The sequence below is a fragment of the Budorcas taxicolor genome, chromosome 23, assembly GCF_023091745.1.
Source record: "Budorcas taxicolor isolate Tak-1 chromosome 23, Takin1.1, whole genome shotgun sequence".
In the NCBI taxonomy this organism is placed as follows: Eukaryota; Metazoa; Chordata; class Mammalia; order Artiodactyla; family Bovidae; genus Budorcas; species Budorcas taxicolor.
The window spans coordinates 16,543,861-16,568,165 of NC_068932.1; the positions used below are offsets into that span (position 1 = coordinate 16,543,861).

The 24,305-nt window shown below is 46.6% G+C and overlaps 1 protein-coding gene across 3 annotated transcripts in view; it reads right to left on the minus strand.

The window, feature by feature from the left end:
* Positions 1–442: 442 nt before the first annotated feature.
* The window catches only part of SORBS1 (sorbin and SH3 domain containing 1), a 233,341-nt gene continuing 209,478 nt past the window's right edge, over positions 443–24,305 (minus strand). For 2 of the 3 annotated variants that reach the window (XM_052660713.1, XM_052660714.1), the window contains 6 exons: positions 22,718–22,912; positions 20,344–21,120; positions 9,914–9,973; positions 9,145–9,203; positions 5,554–5,666; positions 443–3,781 (listed from right to left, as the gene is read on the minus strand). In XM_052660713.1, the coding sequence (XP_052516673.1) occupies positions 3,714–3,781; positions 5,554–5,666; positions 9,145–9,203; positions 9,914–9,973; positions 20,344–21,120; positions 22,718–22,912 (1,272 nt within the window). In that variant the 3' untranslated portion in view covers positions 443–3,713. Of the gene's footprint in view, positions 3,782–5,553; positions 5,667–9,144; positions 9,336–9,913; positions 9,974–20,343; positions 21,121–22,717; positions 22,913–24,305 lie in introns of all 3 variants that reach the window. The other variant, XM_052660712.1, reaches the window with a different exon arrangement.

Consider the following 24,305-nt stretch of genomic DNA (forward strand, 5'->3'; position numbering starts at 1 on the left):
ATGGGGTCACAAAAGAGTTGGACATGACTGAGCGACTGAACTGAACTGTGCTTTTAAAGACATGTGTATTACTTTTATAATCAGAACAAAATTTTATAAAGAATGGCAAAATGGAGTTAGCCTCTTGAGAGTAGAATAAGTGATGTCTTCAGAGGGGGAGTGAAAATGAAAGTTGCTCAGTTGTGTCTGACCCTTTGCGACCCCATGGACTATACAGTTCATGGAATTCTCCAGGCCAGAATACTGGAATGGTTAGCCTTTCCCTTCTCCAGGGGAATCTTCCCAACCCAGGGATCAAACCCAGGTCTCCTGCATTGCAGGCAGATTCTTTACTGCCTTCGCGGGGGAAGCCAGGTATGAGTGTGCACCTTTGAAGCAGTGAATATAAGCTTCATTTGAGAAACTTGAAAGGGAAGGGAAGAAACAATAAATGGTAAGAATATGCATATGCCACACAATTTTGAATGAAGTTTATTAAATATTATATACAGCCAATGTAGTAATTCAACATCTATTTGTCAAATTGATCCACTGCATAAAGAAAAATAGATGAACAGAAAAATCTGTGTCTGCATGGTACATGCTCTTGGTGTGTAATTTAAATGGCAATACTTTAAATTAATTGGTTATATATAATGTCAGTTATTTTTCTTTCAGAATATAATCTTTTTTGTAGTAACCTAGCAATAGGACTTAATACTGCTGCAGATAAATAGGACTGCTAAAAAAAAAATCAAAAATGAAATAAGAAAAAATCACTATAACTGAGAAAACAGTTACTTTCTCTCCCAGAAAGAATGATTATTTAAAATTATAACACTTTACAATGGTATTTTTGTGCTAAAAATCTGCAGGTAAGTTTTTTGGAATTCCTTCATTTAAATATGCAAAAAACTTCATGACTTCCTTATTATACCCCCCCTCCCCTTCAGTTCAGAATTTTTAAAATTATTTTTCTATACAAAGTAGGTACATGGGCTATACAAAGTCAAATGTACATATTTACAGTCCCACTTCTTAAGCTTGTGATTTTTTTCTCTTACTGATCCCAGAGAGACTGCAAAAGGTAAGTAGTGTGGGGCTTGCTTTCACCCAGAAGCATGGCTAAGCTATTAAAATGTGTTGCAGGGCATGCCGCCAGTTAGTTACACTTGCGATTAATAAACCTGTATAAATATCTCAGCATAAAAATAGGTATTTTGTATTACTAAATGTGTGAAGACAAAGGAGCAGTTGGAACCCTTTGTTCCTTGTTTTGTCGTATGTAGGCAGCTGAAGTTTGATGCAGATTTTAACAGATGAGTTTATTAAAGATGGGCAAACTGGTGAGGCATACCTGGGATTCCGGAGATATACAAAGTTGGGAGGCTGGCGTCATATGCAAATGTGGCTTTACAAATTGGTTTATTTTCTAGCTGTATTTAAAGAGGTGTTCAAAATTAATAAGCTACTTAGTAAGCACCCCCTCAAAAAACAGATAAGGTTGTGTTATGGTTTGCATCTAAGAAAGACTAGGAAACACATTAGCCAGTATAAGAATTACATTCCAAAACATGTGAAACGCTGCTGTGCAAAGTGTATGTGGATATGCACGGGGTCTATATTCGAAGGGGGAGGACAGAAACACAGTGCCCTTGCATGGTGAGGTGGACCTTCCAAAGCAATGAGTCTTACTTAAGGAATAGCAAGAAGTCCCTTTCTACACAGGAAGCTCATCCACCCTTACCTGCACTCCCCAGCCCCACCCTCCACCATTGGTTCCACAGCCTTTCCCCTTGGAATTAAGGCTCTGTGATCTGTTCTAGTTAAAAACCAATGTTTCTGGGAAGAAGTAACACATTCTTCTCATCTGTCATTTACACTTCAGTGTGAAGAAGTCAGTGTCAGTTGCTTTCCTGAGAGCAGGATTTGAAGCAGAGGGAGTGAGGATACTGTGGCTGTCTGAAGGGTAGTCAGCTGATCAGAGGTTCTAAGATGAGTAGTGGAGACAGAAGCTGAGGCACTGAAGATGAACTTTGCCCACCTGGAAAGATTCCAGACTTTGGGACCTCAGGCCAATTCTGAGCTACCTGCGGAGAGCCAGGAGTCCTGTACACAACCCTACCAACCTGGAACTGCTTCTCCTGTGGATTTGTGGGGAGGATCAGAGTTAAAAGACCCTGGAAGCAGGTCTAAATATTTCCAGCCACAAACTACCCTCGGACAAAGGTTCTTCCAGCATCCTAGTTGTTCAAAAGTGAGCTAATGGAGAGAGAAATATGACAATGCTTTCTAGGATCCCTACAGAGAAAATTCATCTCTTCCTCTCACACCCTTCTTAGCACATATCGCAGTCTCTCTTGATTCAGTATTTTTGTGTGTCTGTCTCTCCAGTCACCTCTGAGTTCCCAGCAGGCAGGAAAATGGGTCATTTCTATCTTTATCTCTCCAAGGTGTCTAACAGAGGTCGATAAACATCCTTGAATTGGATAAAGTTGTGACTGTACACCCTAGGCATCACAGAGGCCTCCCTCCTTGGCTCTGGCCCCTCTACAAAAGACAGACCTCCTGAAAGTAGCAGAATTACAGCCTCAAATGTAGGGCCACTGCAGCTGCACCTTCTAAAGAGAAGCCTCACAGGGTGTGTCAGGATTCAGAACCCTGGATTCCTACATTCCGTGTGGTCCTTGGGCTCCTCGGGGGAGACATGGTGAAAATGGAGACGTGGTGAACCCTTTCTAAGGCCTGGAGCACGCCTTGCTCGTTGGTGGCCCCAGGCATCCAGTATACATCAGTGTGTATTACATTGAGTCACTGAACACCATCCCTTGTTCTAAGAATAAGCCTATCAACCCCCAACTGTCCTGGCCTAAAACAATCCAGAAAAGCAAGGGTAGAAATGGCATTCTGTAAATGACACTATGCTGCCCTGAAAGTGACTGCTTATACAAGCCAGTGATATGGAAGGAGCCATATGGCAGGGGACCTCAAGAGCTACAGGCTTCTCGCCTTAATCACCTGGAAATACAAATGGAACTATCTGCCTGACCACCCTGCTCCGGGGGCAAGCCTTGTGTGCTTTTCTGTCTGAACATCAGGGGTGTCAATGGTAAAGCTGCATGCATGCTGAGTGCATGGGGCGCCTTCTTTGACCTCTACTTCCCCACCTACCTCCAGTGGGGGACTTGGCCTTGGGTTGTTTGGGGTCTCCATGTCTGTTTAGGGATTGCCTCGGTGGCCCCAACTGATCTGTAGCAATGTTAGGGGACCAGGAGGCTCCAGGGCAACTGGGGGAGTCTGTGTGGAACCTTAGAGGATGGCTGGGGATCTGCCTGGTGCTCCGAGAGCACCTGCAGGCTAAATGACCCTTTTGAGCCAAAGCTGGTCAAGCCTGAAGCAGCACAAGGCAGTTCTGGCTTAACTGCTCTCTGGGACCATGCTGCCAGTCAGGTTACCCAAGCTGGGAAGAGGAGGGCAGGGCTGGCATGGCTCCCAGAAGCAGCTAAGTAAATACCGACTTGCTTCATTTCTTTTTTGCATGGTTCAGCCCTGTCCGATACACACAGTAAGCTTCGACAGGCTCAGGTTTTAAATACAACACTTCTCTGTCCTCTTTTGCTTCTTACTTTATCCACTGCATTAGTTTTCCTACTGACTCAACATTTAAATAGAGACCAATTCATGAATTATGCTTCGTCCTCCAATAAAAATCATCTCTGTGGTTTTCAGTCTTCTTATAGATACAAAGGCTTTACATAGTTGCCTGGGAAAGTACCAAACTGCCTTGTCCTTCTTGAAGTACCTATTAAAAACAAAAAAACACAGACACAATGAGAAGGCTGACTCAGAACTGAGTTCAGAGAGAGAGTCCTTGATAACAATCCCAAAGCTTGTAGAAGGACACAGGTTTCTAAATCACTTTGCCCTTTCTTATCTCGTTTAGGCTGCAGAATAGCTGGGTGATAAGCAAGACATTTATTTAACACTCCCATTTTTTTCAGATGAGGAAGCCCAAACTCTGAGAGGCAGACTTTAAACCCAGGGCTTCAGACTCCCGGCCCATGGCTCTTCCAGGACTTCTCTTTTCTGGAAGAATGAACACAGCTATCCAACTCACCAAGGTTAGGGGGACTTAGACATAGAAACTGTGGCATTTCTGAAAGTCCTCTGGATATGACCACACAGTGAAAGGAAATGTCTCTCCTAAGCCCGTGCCTATGCCCCAAATTGACTCCACGTCTTTGCTACCAACCTCATCCAGGATTCCAGAACATTGAGCTACCACAAAGCCCTTCCTGGACTGTTGCTAGGTCCCTAATCGAGCTCCTTCCCTTGGAATTTCTTTTCAAGTAATCAACTTTTAAAAATTAATTTATTTGACTGCTCCATGTCTTAGCTGCAGCATGCAGGATCTAGTTCCCTAATCAGGGATCAAACCTGGGCCCTCTACATTGGGAGTGCAGAGTCTTAGAAACTGGACTTTCCCTAAAGCTGGAGGGTGGGGCGGCAGACAGATGTTGCATCATCATTACTCTTATCAGCAGACAGCATAATTTGATCATTGCATCCTTTCCCCAGTTGGCTTGGATAGGGCTTCAGAATCCTTTGAACACATTTCAAGCAGCCACTACCACTGGGTTGGAGTTGTTGCACAAACTAAAATACCTAAAAGAATGTGTCAAAGCTGCTGCTGCTGCTGCTAAGTCACTTCAGTCGTGTCTGACTCTGTGCAACCCCATAGATGGCAGCCCACCAGGCTCCACCATCCCTGGGATTCTAAGGCCATTTAGAAGAGCTGAAGCCCCAGGGCAATGGTCAGGGAGGCTGCAGGGAACTGAGATGGTGAAGATTTTGAATCTGTGAAAAGAGGACTATTTTTGTCTTACAGGCTGTTTGTTGAAAGAACTTCAGTAAGAAAATATTATTAAGCATCTATTTTGTTACAGAATCTCAAATTCTGATCTTTCTCTGCTCTGTCCTATAAAGTTGACTCCTTTAATTCATCAGGTATTGCTTTGGTTAAAGTTACGAGAAGCCTGGAGTAAATGAGGTCTTCAGACTCTCTACATATATGCTTGCACTTCATGGCAGAAACCTACATGCACATGTTCTTGTGTTGTTCCACAGGAGTTTTAAAAATTAAAATTTCCAAATGTAGGACAGACAGATGCACAACAGAAATAGAAACAGGTGAATCCCCTGGCAGTCCAGTGGTTAGTATTTGGCTCTTTCATTGCTGGGGTCCAGGTTCAAGCCCTGGTCTGGGAACTAAGATCCCACAAGCCAGGCAGTGCCCCCCCCACCCCAAAAAATACAAATAGAACTCAATAAATGCAACTGGCAACTGCCCTTCTGTGCAGTCGATGTTGGCATATTTGGTCTTCAGGTTCATAGTTACTATCATCCACACTGATTTGAGAACAAACCTATACTGCGTGGCCCAGCATTTCTGACGGTGGTATAGGAACTGAGACGGCTCTCCTTCTGTGCAGAGAACAGTGCTCTTTTTGTGACTCATCACTCCAGGTTTTTCCTTCAGTACACAACAGATAAGAAAAGCGCGATATCACTTACCAACAAACCACCCATCATCACATTTTTCCATGACATCAACAATATCTCCATCTCGGAGTTCCAATTCATCATCATTCTGTGGTATATAGCTATACAATGCTTGGTAGCTAAATCTGTAAATTCAAAAAAATGATTAGTAGGTGACTCAAATGCTGACGGCATTAAATGAGTTTTCAAAACCTGTTTCAGTTAAATCAACATTTGGGTAGTGTTTCCTACTCATCAGTGGGGAAAAAAGTATTTTATTGGCTCTTTCTCTAATAACTTAGCATTAGGGGAGATCCATTCAACATGTGATAAGTAAATTAAGATTCAGAGGGACGGAGAATCTGAGAAGCGAGTCACGATTGGTGCTTTCATTTAGTTTCACCTGGTTGCTTTAGCCCAGCTTTTTTTATCTAGATGCTCCCCCTTGAAAGTTAATCAAGTTCTGAACACAAGATAACATGTGTAGATTGTCAAGGATAATCAGAAGTTACTTAGGTCCAGAGACAGAGATTATATCCTAGTCACATACATTGGAGAGCATGAAGCAATTGTCATGTGAATATATATAATTTTTTAAAAGTATATCCAGTTACCACACTGTTTAGCAATACTACCTTGAGTTTCTTTACATGCCAACACATATTTTATTAATTGCTTTGAAATGTGGATGCCATTTTTCTAAAACTCCTGAAGGCATATCTATCCCAGTACTGTCTGGGGTTAAAATTTTTATTTACTTGCTAGTTGGCCTAAGGCAATGTAGTCTGTGCTGTTCTGACAGGCTCTAGACAAAGCTGGCAGAGAAGACAATGGCAACCCACTCCAGTACCCTTGCCTGGAAAATCCCATGGACACAGGAGCCTGGTCGGCTGCGGTCCATGGGGTCGCTAAGGGACATGACTGAGCGACTTCACTCTCACTTTTCACTTTCATGCATTGGAGAAGGAAATGGCAACCCACTCCAGTGTTCTTGCCTGGAGAATCCCAGGACGGGGGAGCCTGGTAGGCTGCCGTCTATGGGGTCGCACAGAGTCAGACACAACTGAAGTGACTTAGCAGCAGCAGACAAAGCTGGACTACTTGTGAAATTGATACCTGCTTTGGCAACAAATAAAGCCTTGTTTTCATTTATTCTTTTGACAAATGCTTAAGAAGCACCTACTGGGACTTCCCTCGTGGCTCAGATGGTAAAGAATCCTCCTGCAATGCAGGAGGTGCAAGAGATGTGGGTTCGATCCCCTGTAGGTCAGGAATTTCCCCTGTAGAAGGGAATGGCAACCGACTCCAGTATTCTTGCCTGGAGAATTCCATGGACAGAGGAGCCTGGCGGGTTATAATCCATAGGGTTGCAAAGAGTCGTACACAACTGAGCGACTATCACACTTTCACTAAGAAACACCTAGCAGTTCACAATTCTATTTACCTGATACTTTGAAACGTAACAGTAGCAGACAAAACTTCCAAATGAGCCAATCCTCTACCACTTTCAGGGGATATCAGTGAATTCCAGGGTGTGGGTGAGAGGGATTAGAAATAAGCGGAATCAGTTTCCAGAAACAAGAGGTTCGTTGTCCTCTGCTAGCAAGCCAAAGGGGCAATTTAATTTTCCATATTTATCCAGATATCGTGAGACTTTGGTAGATGCATCTGTCTGCCAGAAGTAAGGTCTCTAATGCGGAAGAAGTGGCTCTGATGAACTTCCATTTGGTAACTGAATACACTTCAGTGTTTCTGTATTTGCCTGCTGTCTCTTGCCCAAACTGGACTCCTGATGGTGCCTCAGCCCCTTCACTGTTGTGACTTCCTTGCCTGCCTCATTTCCGCGAGGTTAGTCCTGTTACCTGCCTCTCTGCTCTCACCCCAGATAGCAGGAGACTGGCTGCACACAGTCCCGTGACCTTGCGGCTTGGGTCCCTAGTGGGCTCTGATTTTGGACAGGCCCCATGCTAACAGGGACACAGTTCTATAGAATCCTTCCCTCACTTCCTCTGCCAATTCTGGTGCCCGACTCTGAGCAGAACTTTAACTTTCCTCCCCTCCTGCCCCTGTTTCCATGTGTAAGGAAGGGTCCCTGCTCCTGGCCAGGCTAAGCTCCCTCCCCTGGGCTATCTCCTTGACTTATATCTTCTCTCTTATATCTCTGATTCTGTCAACTCCTCCTCAAGTGCTTGAGCCTCTGCATCCTGTAAACACCTCCCCTGCCCTGTTCTACTCCCTGACTCTCTAGCCCCCCATCTCCTAGCTCTTTCCACTCAGCATCACACTGACTCATCAGCCCTTTTCTAACAGAGTATCTGCCTACACCCAACACTGTCACTGCAAAGATCACCAACAACTGTTCCAACTTGCCACCTAGAGGACGTTTCTCATTTCTTACCCTCCTCGGCCTCTCTGAGGCAGGAGCACCCCTGACCACACCCTTCTTGCTCTGTTCAGTACCAGTGAACACTCCTAAACCCTCACCTGTGTCTCTTGCTGCTCCGCCTCAGTGTCCCTTGCTGGCTGCTACTCTGTGGCCTTAAAGGCTGGTTCCCCAAGGATCCATCCTCAGTTCTCTTCTCGCTTTACCCCTGTCTCCTTGGGGAATCTTGTATGCTTCCAAGCACAAGGTGCCCACTCTGTCCAAGCTCAGCCCCGCACCACTTTTTTGCTGTACTCATATCTCCAAACTACTATCTTTGTCCTTTGTCTCTGAAATCCACCCTCCATTCTATTGTCCAAGTTATCTCCCCAAAACGAAATCCAATCAGATACGTGTTCCACACATATTTTGGGGCCATGCTGTGCAGCCTGTGAGATCTTAGTTCCCTGACCAGGGATTGAACCCAGTGACCTGGCAGGGAAGCACCAAGTCCTAACAACTGGATAGCCAGGGAACTCCAAGTATGTTCCTTATTTTAAAATCCTTCATTGGCTCCTGAGTGGATACAGACTAACATCCAAATGTATTTCTATTGCATTCTGGCTTCTACAGTCTGGTCCTAACCTGCCCCTTGAACTTCATCTCCATTTCCTCCCTGAACTGTATCCTGTGGCTACAGGGGTCTCTTGGTGTTCTCCAAACACAGCACCTACCCTGGGTCTTTGTACATTTGGATTCCTCGGCTAGGAAGACTTTTACCTCTTTCCTCTAACTCTCAAATCCAACTTGTCTTTCAATGCTTATTCCCAAACCCCCTTCCCCTGTGGATGGAGCTTACTCCATTGTGCATGGAATATAGGAGATATCCAATACTCTCCTTTTTTAAGGAATGGATCAACCCTATTCATTCATCTCCAGTCAGGATTAACACTGCTTCCTCTGTACTCTCACGACACTAGGAATGAAACCAGTTAGCCCAGCTCCCCTTTGCCCTGTATGGCAGTCACACTTCCTTACCGCCTCTCCCCTCCCCGTAGAGGCCCTGACTGCCTTGATTCACCCCCCCACCTGTTTTCACATTGGCTGTTGGGAAACAGCGGTACCTAGAAGCCCTCAGAGAAGCTGGGAGTGATGGGTTCACTTCCCCTAAATGGCTGCTCCCACAGCCAGTCAATGACCCACTTCCTAAGGCCAACAGACTACGGACAATGCAAGAACCGAGGCTCGCCACGTGTACTTACAAATCCTGGGAGGTCTGACTCCTGTCTGGGGCGACTCTTCGCTGCTGGGCTTGAGGTTGCTGAGAAATGATTAAAGATGATTTATTGTCAGAAGGGGATACCTTGTGATGAAAGTCAAGGGGATGAGAAACAGTGCTGCAGTAATGAACAGATTTTTCGGCAATGTTTATGATCTCATTGCAAACTGCTTCCTGTGAGGTGGCCCCGAGATATCCAGAAACCCCCATAAAACAGTCAACATGGGGACAAAAAAGAAAAAAGAAAGAGAGGAAGAGATGTAACATTCCAGACGAAGCACATAAGTCCAAGGAAACAACAGAGTTGAAGATCCAGTTTAAAAAAAATAGATATTCCAGTAGTGGAGTGCAGGAGGGATCCAGGCGAAAGCATGGAAAAAACAGGTAAGATACAGAAGAATTTGGGATTTAGTATGAATATTAAATTAAAAAGGCAGCAGCATAAAGGCCTGTAATTAGTGAGTAACCGTTACAAATGGAGTAATTTCAGGATAGAGATGCAAGTATGTATCCCCAATCATGCACTAAAATATTAATCCCACATGTAGGCAGAGTAGAAATAGTCTCTAAATTCCTCTGCCTTTTTTTGAGAGGGGAGAGGGTAGCCTAGCATCGCTCTCTCTACTACAATAGCCATAAAATTCTTAAAAATAATGGCTCTGTGAGTCAACCAGTCTACTCCAGTCTAGACTCTAGAAATCAGTCAGAATTCTCTTTAGAAAAGCTACAGTCATATTCAATAGGCATCTTACCACATAGCTCTTTTCAGATTCTGTGAGATCAGGTCCTGCTCTCAATGAATGATGAGAAGGCTGTGATCACCAAGCAAATTATAAGGGAGACATTTTAGCAGATGTCACATTGAAAAGGATTAAAAATAAAAGTGTGAGCAAATACACATACCACACCATCACACTCGATGACACCGGATACTCGTGGCCTATGGCCACCGAGTTTCCATGACAACACGGTGGGTGCAGAGGAGAAAATGCAATGTACAGAGTTAGAAGCAAGCATCCGGGCAATGAGATGGGCAGTTGGGAGCATGGCTGCAGTGAGGTGAGAATGAACAACACAGGGACTCCAGACTGGCAGGGAAGAGACACAGAAGGGCTGCCTTAAGGACAGTCGTGTCCCTCTGTGAGCACGCACGCCAGTCCCCTCACTCTTAGCGGTAAGCATCTATGAAAGGACTGATGTACTGAAAGCCGGTTCCAGTTATTTTGTTGACAGGGAGCCTCCTCTGGCAAAGCAGGCTCATAAAACTATCAGGTATGCCATTTTCTTGTACTTGTAAAAACCAGAGAGTAACATTTTGAAAAACTCCCTGGTAGTATGTGGTGTATCAAACAAGGCTGTTCTCCCAGGAAAAACTTGTAAATGATACATTCCAGCTAAGTATGAGATAGATGAGTTCTCACATCTCATAGAGTAGGGCTTGCTTACAGAAACAGGACCGTGTGTCCTGACGCAGCAGTAGAAACCATCACTCTTCACTCACCAGCTCAGGTACTACATGATGACATGAAAATGAGGTGCAATCAGGCCAAGCAGACCTGCCTTTTAAGTAACAATCCTATAGTAGAGCTGGCCAGCCCTTCACTGGAAGAGTGTTGGGAATTATTTACCCCAGAGAAGATTCAATTCCAACTCTTAAAGTCTCCCTAATTGAACATTTGAAGAGCCATCTTTGGAGAAACCCTCCAGGTTACGTGCAATAATACTGATGGGCCACAGCAACTCCAGGGCCTTCTAGAAGAGCATTCAGATCTTTAGGGTCTGACCATTTGTTTCCCAGGAAGGCCCAGAGACACTGAGGACTTTCCCTGAGCTCATCCAACAAGTTAGCAGAAGCCCTGTCTCCTGGATTCATCTACTATCTCGTTGGACTTTCTCTTTCATCCTTGAACCATTTCCCACATTATTAATTGCCTCCACTGACATTATATTCAGTGAGTCCCACAGAAACCCTGGAGACTGGCAAGACAGGGTTATCACCCCATATTCTTTTAGATCCTAAGAAGCTGATGCTCAGAGGGGCTTAGTGCATTCCTCAGTGTCACACAGCCTGCAAGAGCTGACACTGCTCTACCACACCATCCCTTCCCATTCCCCTCTGCTGTAAATGTCCCATCCACTTGCATGCCCTGTGGGGCCAACTTCCATTCCAGACATCGCTTCCATACTCTTATTCTTTGAAAAACGGCTTCAAGTTCTCCAAACCCCTCCAAACCTCAGTCCCTTAAACCAGCCTCCCTGGTCTCTGGCAGGATTAAGAGAAGAGATAGAACTCAATTAAAAAGAGAACTGCAAGGGGTTTGCTCCTTAGATGTCTCAGAACCTACAGGCCTTTGCCAGATGACTGGGAGCTGACCTCACTGCCCATCCAGCCTCTGGATCAAGGCTTCTGTGTAACACAATGACACTCCCAAGCATCTACGATGTGAGCTTCTATGTGGCATCCCTGAGTGGGTGATCTCTACAGGCAGATTTTGACTTGACAGAAGGGAAAACTTTCTAAAAGTGAGAGCTGTCCAATAGAAAGGGCTGCCTTGAGAGGAAGCGGTTGTCGGTCCCAGCAGCTGTTCAAGCTGAGGTTGCATTGATAACTGCCACAGGGGAAGCTGTAGAGCACTGTCACAGTGCCCTGGGATCCGGTTAAAATGCAGATTCTGGTCTGACATGTCTGGGGTGTTCATTTCTACGTGGGGATGCCCATACTGCTGGTCCACAGACAACTTTGGGGAGCAAGGCTCTGGAGCATTTCATGTGTCTAACACTGAGGTTCCTTAGCTACACTGAGCTAAGACTGGTTGGTCTGGATCACACCTCATGAAAATAAAAGTTCTCATAAAAAAAAATTTCCAAACTCCAGCTGGTGGCCTACCAACCTCAGGTCAAGTGTAGTACACTCTACTGACATGACCTCCAGTTTACCGAAGCACTGTAGCATCAGTTTTAAGCCCAAAGGAATGACTGGGATCAACCACACAGCAAGTATTTCACACTTTAATTTAAAAGAGGTTTGGTGAATCAGATATATTATGAAGAACCTGATAGCTTACTATCCCTTTCTTTTGTAAAGCATCTTTTAAATTTTTTTAAAGTTGCTTTCAAAGCACATAGAGGTCCATTACCTAACCTGACTTTCATACTCACCCTTGGACTTAGGGGGGGGCGGGGGTGGGCAGAAGAGGAAAGTTTAAGGTTCAGGGAAGTCTGAAGATTTTCACAAGGTGCCAGAGCCATGGGGCACTGAAACTCTAGGGTCTAATCGCCATACACCACCTCCCTCTTAGCTGGTAATGGGAGGGCTGGGGTAAGAATGATAGCAACACCCAGCTTCTCCCACTTCTGTAACTTTCCTTGAATACTTTGTGTAAAAGGTGCAGTGTGTAGTAATGATATCATCCAGTCATTAACTCAAGGATCCAATAGTACTGAAAAGGGATCCTGACCCAGCTAGTACGTTCCTTGGACTCAGGTCACAGCCAAACCAGAGGATAATCATCACTGCAGCCTTCACATCTGGACACACTTAACATCTAGTACAAACTTAACTCCTCCCTTAGAGGTGACTGGTTCCCTACTTAATGTCTGTGGAATAAATGAAGGAAGAAGGTGAGGTAAATATTTATCCTGTTAGCTAAGATTCAGTTTCTCCCTATTTTAAATGCATTCCTTAGATTTAAACTAAACATCTCACAGAGCTGAAATGTAAACCAGTTTTTGAGGGGGTGAGTGGGTATGGCATGTGGATCCTTGTTGGAGATAGAAACCACTGATATCCACCATAGGGACTTCCCCTTTATTTTCAAGGCTGTTGACTTTCAGACTTTTTTTTTTACAAAGTTATTTCAAAACTTAGTATAAATAATTTAAAATATCTCAACAATTATCCTGATTATATATTAAAATGATACTATTTTAGATACGTTGGGTCAATAAGTCAAATATACTACTAAAATTAATTTCACTCACTCCATTTTACTACCAGAAAATTTTAAATTACATACATGATGTTATATTCCTGCTGGCCAGTGCTGCTCTAAACCCTCCCTGGGTCTCAGTGTACACCCTTCTTTAAGCCCCAAAGCAGACAAAGTTCTAATCACAATCTCAGCCAGGGCTAGGGATAAAAGGACTATTATCTCATGCTAAGGACATTTCAGACTCTTGGAAATACATCCCAGTTTTTCACATGTTTAGAAAAAGAACCACCACCCCCTCCACCCCAGCGTACCCTGCATAGCCCCATCAACAGTAAGCAGGTGATAGCTACTGATTGTGAAACTGCTTTGCTTCCATGTTTGCGCAGACACACACAAGTTGGCCCTCTTGGCCTGGAGCTTGTGTCTCATTCGTCCAAGAGAGCAACCTTGTGTGCGTCCCTGCTGCCCTTCCACCTCCAGTTCACAGTGAGCAGTCCCTCAGAAACCCGACACTGGTCTCTGGGGGCTGTTAATCCCTCTGGATCCACAAAAAAACACCTGGTGCTCCTGTGAGTTACTAAGCGTTCTCTTCCAGCTCTGGGTATTTGCCAAAGCCTTGAAGCCCAAAATAAAATGTCCACAGGCTGGAGGCCAGCAGGAAGTCCTGGAGCTGTGGGCAGGACAGAGAAGCCCCACCTCCATATGGCCTAGAGCCCTTCTAGGAGTGTCACGAGTCTCAGAGGTGGTGAGCCACTCCAAACGGTCTCCTTTCCTCAGACCCTAACTCTCTGGTGACTAACGCTGGCCTCCCAGGGGACACCGGACTAGAAGGGAAGGTTCCAGGACAGACTGTCACACTAATTCATTGTCACTTGAGCAAAATACTTAACTTCTTTGGATTTCACGTTCTCAGTAATATAAGAGGCTTGGGCATGATTTACATAAATATCCTCTTCGGCTCTGAAGTTCTCATGTAGTCAGTCATTAGTGTGCATGCATCCCATGAACTGAGAACAAAGACTGGGCCGGGCTGACCTGGTTTAGAAGGAGCAGCACTTCCTCACTGCTCACTGGAGATGGGGTGGAGGGCAGCTCTGACTGCAGCCTCCAGGGTATCTGGAGGGTTCCCTTCTGGCTTTGTGGGAGGTGAGGGGCTGCCCTGATGGCAGAGAAAGAGCCACAGCTCCTGGAGGACCACAGGCAGACTCTGCCAGAGGAGGCAGGAGACCTGAGTGATTCGGGCTCCTGGCTCTAGGAAACCTCGGCAGATCTGCAGAATAGTCTCAGCCCTTCTCTTGGGTGTACTAAGAGAAAGAACCCAGCTTACAAACAAAACAAACGATAACCAATCGGTTCAACTGCTCACCACCTAGACTCAGTCTCCTCGCAGATCAGTCCACAGACAAGCTCTGATGTAATCTGAACCTGATGCCAGCACTACACTTCCATGCTTAACCTTCTCATACAGTCTGTGGCGGGGTCTGTTTCTTTCCTAAAACAATGAGACAACTGATGCCAAATGTGTATCCAAGTACGGAGACACCAAAACTCTGCAAGAGGATGCCCTTGTACTCGAGGTGAGAGACTAAGAAGAAGCACTAATGTACAGGGTGCAAATTCTAAACTTGCTAAACTCTGGATTTGTGTGAGTAATCCAGCACATCCTTAAGGAAATCAACCCTGAATATTCATTGGAAGGACTGATGCTGAAGCTGAAGCTCCAATACTTTGGTCACCTGATGTGAAGACCCGACTCATTGCAAAAGACCCTGATGCTGGAAAACACTGAAGGCAAGAGGAGAAGGGGGCAACAGAGGATGAGATGGTTGGATGGCATCACTGACTCAATGGATATAAGTTAGAGCAAACTCCAGGAGACAGTAAAGGACAGGGAAGCCTGGCATGCTGCAGTCCACGGGGTCTCAGAGCCAGACACGACTGAGCAACCAAACAACGACAACAATCCAGTAAAAGGATTCTTCCATCTTCTACTTTCTTCTCTCCTCCAACCCCGTCTTCCTCTCTTAGGTGAAATGGAGTAAGGAGGATAAACTACTTTTCCTTTCCCTGTTACCTCGATATCACACAATATGTAATGAGTCCCAATTACATGCTCATCTCCGGAAAACCTCATTTAACTCAATAAACGAACTCCTCATAATAACTCAATAAAGTGGTCAATATTTACCTCATCTTATACAACTAAGACCCAGTGTGTCTGAATTGGGAAGTGAAGAGCCAGAATTTGGACCCTGGTCTCTCTGACTCCAGGTCCCATGCCTCCCATCATGCTTGATCTGCCGGGCTATGCTCTGCTGGAGGAAGATATCCGAATAGCTGGATGGATGTGCTGATCAAGAGGCCACCTTAGCTCACCCCGTGCTCTGCAGCTGGCATAAGCTGGGTTTCTACTGAAATCCTCCACTTCTCTCCTAACACCTCTTTTAGGGGTGGATATTGAAACTTCAGGTCTTAGTTCCCTGGGCCTTGACTATGGAATGTATACATACCTGCTGGTGATTTTTCTAAGAACTGCAACCAGCGTCTCTCCCCACCCTGTACATTGTTGAACGCTCTGTGTATATTTAGAGATTTCCCTTCTCAGTGAGTCAAAGGAAAATGTTTCCCATTATTAGGTAGGTGTTTTAACATTTAAATTTCCTTTTCATTCTTGTAAGTTGTATCACGTGCTTTCCCTTTTATTTCTGATTTCTATGCTCAAGGCAGGCCTACACCTTTTTTCTTAGTTCAGGGAACTCACCTAGTTTCCATGTGGTAAGGGCTGTTCCCTCTGAGTTCACCAAAGCACAAATTTTCTGTCCTGTTTCCCTTCCCACTCTCCTTTCTCTAAGGCTGTAGTGTTGTTCTTGTGCTTCCCAGAAGCTTTGAGGACACAGAGCTTTCCTGAATACTTTTATTTAAAAATTATTCCCCCAGATTATACTGTGATAATTAGGCAAAATTGTGTGTGTGCCACCCTCCTTCCCAAACCCCTGGCCTAGACTCAGCTAACCTAAGATTCTCAAAAGTTTTGTGATCCAGAAAACGTTACAAGTCACTAGAGTGACTTTAAAGATTTTCTTTTAAAGTCAAAAATTCTATGAAGATCTCTTATACCAGTTCTAGAAGCTCCTAACAACCAAGTCTGGAGGCTAGTCAGAGAACAGTGCTTCTCTCTTGGGGAAGGCTCAGAAAATATTGATGAATGCTGGAGAATCCCAAGACCATCTTCCCCTTCACTTTCTTGACCAACTGTCCTAAATCTTCCTAGCCAAAATTATGCTCAACAAAACCCAAGAACTTGGTTGATAATTCCAAACTCTTGGGCATTTTGTATATTTCTGTCCAATTAGTCGTCCCTCAAAAAACAAAGGAAAACACTTATTTTTCCACTATGAAGGTGCACAGGTCTATTATAAACCCCCTTCCTTAAAATTTTGTATTTTTTCTTTTTCCTTGTAACTGAAATTCACACAGGATTTTTAGTTAATCAGAGATTATCAAAACTAACAAGAAGTCAGCTTTGTCTGCATCTTTTGTCTATGGATGGTGAAGCCAGAGAAGGGAAGAGACTCACCCAGAGACACATAGCAGGCTCATGGCAAGGCAGGAGATAGAGCCCAGGAACCCTAACTTTGAATGCAGCTCTCTTCCCACTGATCCTGGCTTCCCCTAAATGCCCCTTGCCCCTCATTCACTCCCTTCTGCTGTTCAGAGAATTCCTAGTTAAAAACGTGCAACCGACCCAATGTCACATCAGGCTGGGAGTCTACAAAGGAGTGAAAAGTCAAACCCTTTCACAAGGAAGTGCTCACACGTCTGCAGAGTTGGGGGTTGTGGGATGGGCTGGACAGGTGACTCAGGAGAAAGAAAGCAGCAGAACAGGGACGAGCACCGAGTAGGGAATGCAGATGACCAGTTAGCAAGGGTCACAGGACCTGTGGAGGATGGCCAGACACTGTGCGGAGGTGCTGACCAGTATCCATGTGCACCGACCAGCCCTCCAAGCTTTGCTCACAGCCCCTTCTACCCACCTGTGGACCCACAAGCCCCACCCAAACCAGAACTCACCTGCCCTTTCACACTCCTACCCCTGGGGCTTAGCTAGGCTATTTGCTTGCTTCGAATGCTACCCTCCTGCTGTTCACCTATCATAAAACTCCCAGTTCCTTAAGCTCCAAATCAAAAGTCACTTTTCTCTTGAAATCTGTCCACCCCACCCCACACTCGCCGCCCCCCGACCCCCTGCTTATTCTCATCTTTAACTCCCCAAGGAAACTGTCCGTGACCCTCCTTCCTGGTCTGCTTACTTGTTTTTGTGAACATGTCTTATCCCCCAGGAGAGACCTACGCTCCATTACTTGGGGTCACTCATATTGTATCTCTGCTTTCACTCAACAAATACTTGTTGAGCACCTCCCTCCTATCAGGTGTCCTGGTCCCTTGCGCTCTGACGGTGACAGACAAAGGGACAAATACAACAGAGGTGATAAGTGCCCCTTAGATCAGGTGCTGGGGGCCGCGAAAGCACAAAGTCCAGCACTTAGTCTAGTCTTGCAGGGGGAGGGGAAAGTGGGCAGGAAAGGCTTCCGGGAAGGAGTGGAGAAGTAAAGGACGGGTGGAAATTTTCCAGATGCACAAGCAGGGGAGACTTGGGAGGGTGAGGCTGGCTTAGCTGTCAAAACAGGCAGTTCCATGAGGCCTTCTAAGCCCAGGAAGGAGGAGAGACTTTCCTGAGAGCAGGGGGGCCCCTGACAATGCTCACCCCTCTCTGCCTTTTGCAGCACTTCACACAGTGCCCGGAACATCCTAGACACTCAAATAGAAGAGGAAATGGTCAAAACACTTCCGAGTGTCTCTTCTTGCTCTCCGGTTAGATTCCCTTCACTTATAGATCAGAACATCTACCTAGGTTCCCAACACTGATAATAAAGTTGAATTATTGGTTCGGCTCCTCGCCCCCAGCAAGGACAAGAGCAGCTGACAGTTTTTCTGATAATACAAGCAGGTCTGGAATGCATTTGTTCAAATAAGTGACACAGACTGAGGTCACTGGGTCACGAGAGAATACCTGTCATTCAAGCCCTTCCCAACTTGGGCTCTGTCAGCCCAAGAGGGCCTCAAGAGAGGCAGAAAGCTTCCTTGGAAGGACCTCATTTCCCAAGCTGACTTCCAGGTCCCAGTCCTAGGAGGGGAAGGTGAAGGAGCTGGTGAGGGAGTGGGTGGGCAGCAGCCATTTTCACATCACCCCCTGGCTCTCAACATGGAGCAAGGCCAAGGCCCAGCTTTTTGCCGGGAGAGCAGGAGGGAGGGCATGGGAAGGGCTGCACCTGGGGCCTGGAGGCCCATCAGGAAATGAAAACCAGTTTTCAACAAGCTTGGCTTTCTGTATTGCCAGCATGCTGCCTCCTCTCCGAGTTAGGAAGTGGGAAGTGTGCACCCCCAGCCTCTCCAAGCACCGCGTGTGCTTCCTGTGTACACTGGGTCCTGGCATTGGGCCGCAATGACTCACTGCCAACCACGAGGAGGTCTCCAGGCCCCAAGGGCTGACTTAGAACCTTTCCAGAACTGTTCCTGTGTTGAGAAACTGACTTTTTTTCCATCAGTCACTTCACCGCCTCTCCCCCAGCAAATTATTTCTTTCCTTGACTGGACACACCCTTCTCTCCTCACAGAACATGCCTTCCAGGAACACCTGCCCAGGCAAAGCCTTCCCCAGGTATGGCTATTTCCTCAGCACTGGCCTCAGAGCTGGAGCAACATCCTGCTTCAGGGAGCCTTCCCGCCTGCCAGGCACCACACCTACCTCCTTTAATCCTTACACTGTCCTGTGAGTGAGAGACAAATTCCACTGCTACTTTGGACAGCAGAAAGCCAGTGGGAGGTAGAGCCTGACTACTGACCATTATCACACTGTCCTTCCCCGCAGCAATGACGCTCCAATCCCCATCATCAGGCTGGGGTCGCAGGTGTGGCCAAATCTGTGCTTCAGGCCACAGGCTCCTGCAGCCTCCAGGCAAACCTCTGCAGCTGTGTGTGCCAGTATCCCTGAAGCACAGGGCTCCAAAGGCAGAATGGGAAACCCTGTATCCTGCCCAGAGGTAGGTGACTACAATCCTCAAATGAGTATCTGTTGAGTAAATGACACTTTAAAGGGAAACTGAGATTAAACATTATCATCTACCATGGGCATTGTGCACAGTGGATAATAAATGGCTTGGAGACATCTTTAAGAATTCCATTTGGTTCAAAAGACATTCTAGAATGTTCTCAGCTCTAGAAGCTCCAAGGTGGAGAGCTTGCATTTATAAAGTGCTGATGTGTTCCATTCCCAGCCCCATGCTTAGCACTTAACATGCATCAATTCGTGAAATCCTCTCAACCAGACTGTAGAGGTAGTTGTTATCTCCATTTTACAGATGAGGAAACTGAGGCTGAGAAGGGGAAAGTAACTCAATTCCAAATCACTAGAGGGTAGAGGAGAGCAGGTATTCAGACTTGGCTACTTTGGAGAAGCTGCCCAAAGGCTCTGAATTCCGGGGTATTAAACAACATAGCCAGTATTAGAACTATGATCTAACTGCCACATTCACCTCCCCGCCACCTGCTCCCAATTTCTAAGCCCTCAAAACATCCTAGGGCCACCTCGGTCCAAATCCCAAAATCTTTGTAGTCGTCCCAAACAGAAAATGGGACAGTTGCCTAAAAACCTGGCCTATCCTTCAAGGATCCCAGCACTGGGTCGATCCCCCCAAAACCAAAACACAGGTGCCCATCAGCGAGCAGCTCAGCTCCCACACAAACACAAGACAGGACAGAGACCCAGCGGGGCTAAGCACTGGCAGGCAGAGCGCCAGGGGTTATGGAAACACAGCGCAGCACACAAACCAAACCACACGGAGCCAAACTGAAGCCTGGTGTTCTCAGCTGTGTTAGAGCAAACCGAGGGTCCTCTCCCCGGCGCGACTGGGCCAGGAGGAAGGCCTGCCTTCTTTCGAGTTTTCGTACCAGGCCAGGAGGTACCCAACAGTGTGGCTTACTTTGGAATCACTTCGAAAGGCTAGAATACACTGTCCCAGGCCTCCAGCTGTTTCAGCCCTGACAACCTAATGGATGACCCCTCCATTCCCTCCTGGGTCGTATTTTTGTTTCCAAACAAGCAAACGGGTCTTGCGGGCATCCACTTGGCTGTGGGTGAGGCCCCCGCTGCCCGAGACACCTGGGCACACACGGTCATGCTGCAGGCCTACCTGGCTCGCACCCGTCCGAGCGGCCTTCCTCTCGGCCGGCTCACCACCTCTCTGCAGCTCTGAGCGCTCAGCCTCCCTTCCCGAGAAAGGGCCCCCCGGGGGCTGCTGGCGGGGCCGGCTCTCCTCTGGGGTGTGGAGCTCTGTGAGTCTCTGTTCCGTGCTCAGGCACCTGACCACGTCTGACGGCCTCAAGCAGCTCTTCTTAGAGATGGCGGGTCCACCTGGGCATCTCTCACCCGCCTCCCTCTCTGCTTTCCTCTCACGCGCTCCATTTCCATCTCGCCATGGCTGCCGCTTACCCTGGCTGCTAAAGGCGTCGCTAAGCTCTGAGATGACCCTGTCAGATCGCCCAAGCCACGGCTGGGAGAAGCTATCCTGGAGGACCCCCGGAGATGGCACATAGGTACCACTGTCTCCATTGACGTGGAAGGAGGCCTGGGCCCCGGGCACTGGGGAGTGGGCTTTGTGCGGAGGTGGCAGGGCCAGCGGGGAGACCACTGAGTGTGGGGTGGACCGGTCCGACCAGCCCGAATGGGGAAAGTTAAGGGGCAGCGAGGAGCTGGGCCTTGCAAACAAGGCCAGGGGGTCACTGCTGTAGATAGAAGCCTCGGGCAGGGGAGGCAAGGGTGGGGTCAGGGCCAGAGGACGCCTGCTCGGGACCCCTACAGTCAACGAGATCCACTCAGAGGTGACAGCATGCATCTCCGGGGACAGGGCTCGGCGGGGGTGGGGCAGAGATGAGGGGGCTGGCATGAGGAGCTTGCTGTGACTGGGAAACTTCAAAAGAGAAGGAGAGAGAAGAAAACAAAAGAAGTAAAAGGCACAAGTGTCAGCACAGAGAATAAAGGAGGAAAATAATCACACGGGATGTCCGGAGAGGACCGAAATGGAGAGGATGAGCAGGGCACGCTGGAGTCCAGAAAGGAAATCATCTGGTCGGGCTGGGAGAGAACCTGGATGTGGATGCGTGTGCGTGTGTGTGGATGCAGGTGTGTGCATGTGAATGCATGGATGTGTGCAGGCGGGGGAGAATGGAGAAGCAGGTGGCATGGAGATGAGAGAAAGGGTCCCATCAGGACAGGAACAGATGCTGCTGGCTGGTCTGCAGAATCAGATTTAAAGGGACACACTGGGAGCTCCCTACCCCCACCCCATCCGACTGCCTCTGCAATGAACCCTGACCCGGAGCCATGAGGAGAGAAAGGTGGCCTCCTGAACCACTATGTTGTACACTGAGACAAATATAACAGTGTACGTCAACCATACTTGAGTAAAGAGAGTTTAAAAAGGTCTGCCACCACTCTGGCCCTTCTTGGGCATTTATTCTCTCTAGGGGGCTCAGCGAAGAGCCTTCCAGAGAGGTGTAGGAGCAGTGTAGCCATCTTGTTTCATAGTTGCACTTGGCTACAGTCAAGCGTAAAATCTAGCTGTGTTCCTCATGCTGTGACGAAGCAGAATGCCCTATGCCCGGCCCACACTCTCTCCCTGGGAGATCACGGGATCTAGATCTCGCCATGCAAAGAATCCTTGGGTCAGCCTGCCTCATGCTTTCAGCCAAGAACCATCTCCTGGGGTCGGGAATGGCAAGTGAGAGAGGACGATGAGAGAAAAGAGGCCCCTTCCAAGTGGCATCCTGGGCCCCCGGGTCCTGCTCTTGTTCCCCTGACCATCCTCCCTGTAACTTACCATTTACGGTCAGTCTTTCACAGAAGTCACCCCACTGTGCCTCTCCTGAACCCAAGGTTTAGTTTTTTTCCTTGGCTTTGGACAGTGGGGATGCGTTTGAAATAATTTATAGTTTAAAATAAGTTGGTTCATAATTAATGTTTAGGAAGCAAAGACCATATTATGCTTATAAATCTACTTCCTTTCAGCCTAGTATAGACAGAAATGCTGTAAATTCCTTTTGCAACCCGGGTCTTGACTGCAAAGAATACTCTGAATCTGGTCTATGTGTCTGAGGATGAGGACGTGGAATTCTTTCAGTCTTTGTGTTCTGCAGGCCAATCTTGACCAGTAAGATGACTAAGAAAACCATCCTGGCCATGGTATGTATGGGACAGCGGCGGTACCCAGACAACCAGCTTTGGTCAACATGGGATGCTGCCAGAACAGAGTTTTGGACCATCTGATAATGACAGTTATTTCTCTCCCTAATCATCTTGTCCCAAAGCAATCACCCTAAGTGCTTCCTTTTCCCTCAGATAATATTTCTCTCAGCAAATTCTTGAAAAATGCCGTTGTACACATGAAAACAAACCCTGGGGTGCATACTATCTGCACTGGTGCAGACCCACCCCAGAGGGGCTGTGTGCCATTAGCACTTAGATTTGTCGTGCTGAGTGTGAAAACCAGTGACGAGAAGCTTAGGTACCTGAGGGCTTGCAGTGGAGCTACGACTTGGGGAGGAGGAGAAAGGCAGGTCGATGTAATCTGTGGGATTTTTCACCAGTGGCCGTTTGATCACATCCACATAGGTGATGGGGAAGATGCCTTGCCGGGACGTGCCTGGGATCCTCCCTTCGTACCAGTTCTCGTCCACCTGTCGAAGCAGTGTGATCCTCTCGCCCTGCAAGACACAGTGAGGCAGTGGTCCTTGCCCTAGCAGACCTCAGCACATCTGAGGCCGCTGCCTGTACCCTGTGCTCTCCTGCATGACTTGTCACATTCTTCGATCAGAAAAACCTTCCATGCTCATCCTGGACGAAATTAATCATCACTGAGATGGAGATGCTAACAGCAGTTAGAACTGCCGGGAGTCTGTTAAGCTTGGTCTTTACATATTTCACTAAAGAAGGTCAGACTCATTACTCCAAGCTAACAGGAAAATGTAATGTCTTTTCTTTTTTGGCTGCATCACAAAGCTTGTAGAAAATAGTTCCCTGAATGGAGACTGAATCTGGACCCTTGGCAGTGAGAGCATAGTCCTAACCACTAGACCACCAGGGAATTCCCCAAATCTAGTGGTTTTGACTTGCTTAATGCAAAACAGACAGATATCCAATCTTCTTCTTTAAGGTAAAGGTTTGGGGGATTCTTTTTCATTTTTAATATAATTGTATTTTTCCTGTATCATTATAGGAAAATTAAAACATAAACGTAAGGCAGAAAATAATCACTACCCATAATATTATCACTTGAGGGTCACCCCTGGTAATATTTTGGTACAGATAATTCCACGTGAATTAGACTTGCATATATTTTTTCTTATAAAAACAATATGCACTGTATTCCCTTTTGTAATTTGCTTTTTTGGTACTGAATAACATACAGTACACATCCTTCTTTATCAAGAAATATAATTCTGTTTTTCCTACCAGTGCACAGCTTAATGGCCCACTGCAGATATTCGATTGTACATACATATAATGGTTTAATTATTGGTCTCCTGATGTAGGGCAACTAGGTTGCTTCCACTGTTTCTCTTTTCTGTAACGTGGTTCATCTTTTTTCAAGGCATACCTCACTTCCCTCAACCCTCAGTAAAATTCTTAACTTTAGTACCTTCAGCCAGCCAGAGAATTTTGACATATACAGAGTTTCTGAATTCCTGGGAAGAACAGTGTCTCTGCCTGGCTTAATTGTGTTCAAAATAAGTACAACCACCTTGAAGGCAATGATAACATTGTCATCTCCTGCTCGCTGAGGGCCAACTAAGTGCCCCGTGTCACACTGGGGACTTCCCTGAGGCTGCTTCATTTAATCTGCTCCTGGAGGCTCAGGGAGAGGGCCATTTATCTTCACTTAGCACAGGAGGAAATCACAGCTCTGAAAAATTATTTAACTCCCCAAAAGCTGCATGCCTGATAACCTATGACTCTTGGCTTCGAAGTTTTTCAGACTTCTGGTGTCCTAGGACGTCCCCTTCTCCACATTAATGTTGTATAACCTAGTTGGCAACACAGCGCTTCTCACATTACTAGGTACTCAATAAACACTGAATACAGTTAATGAAAGAGGTG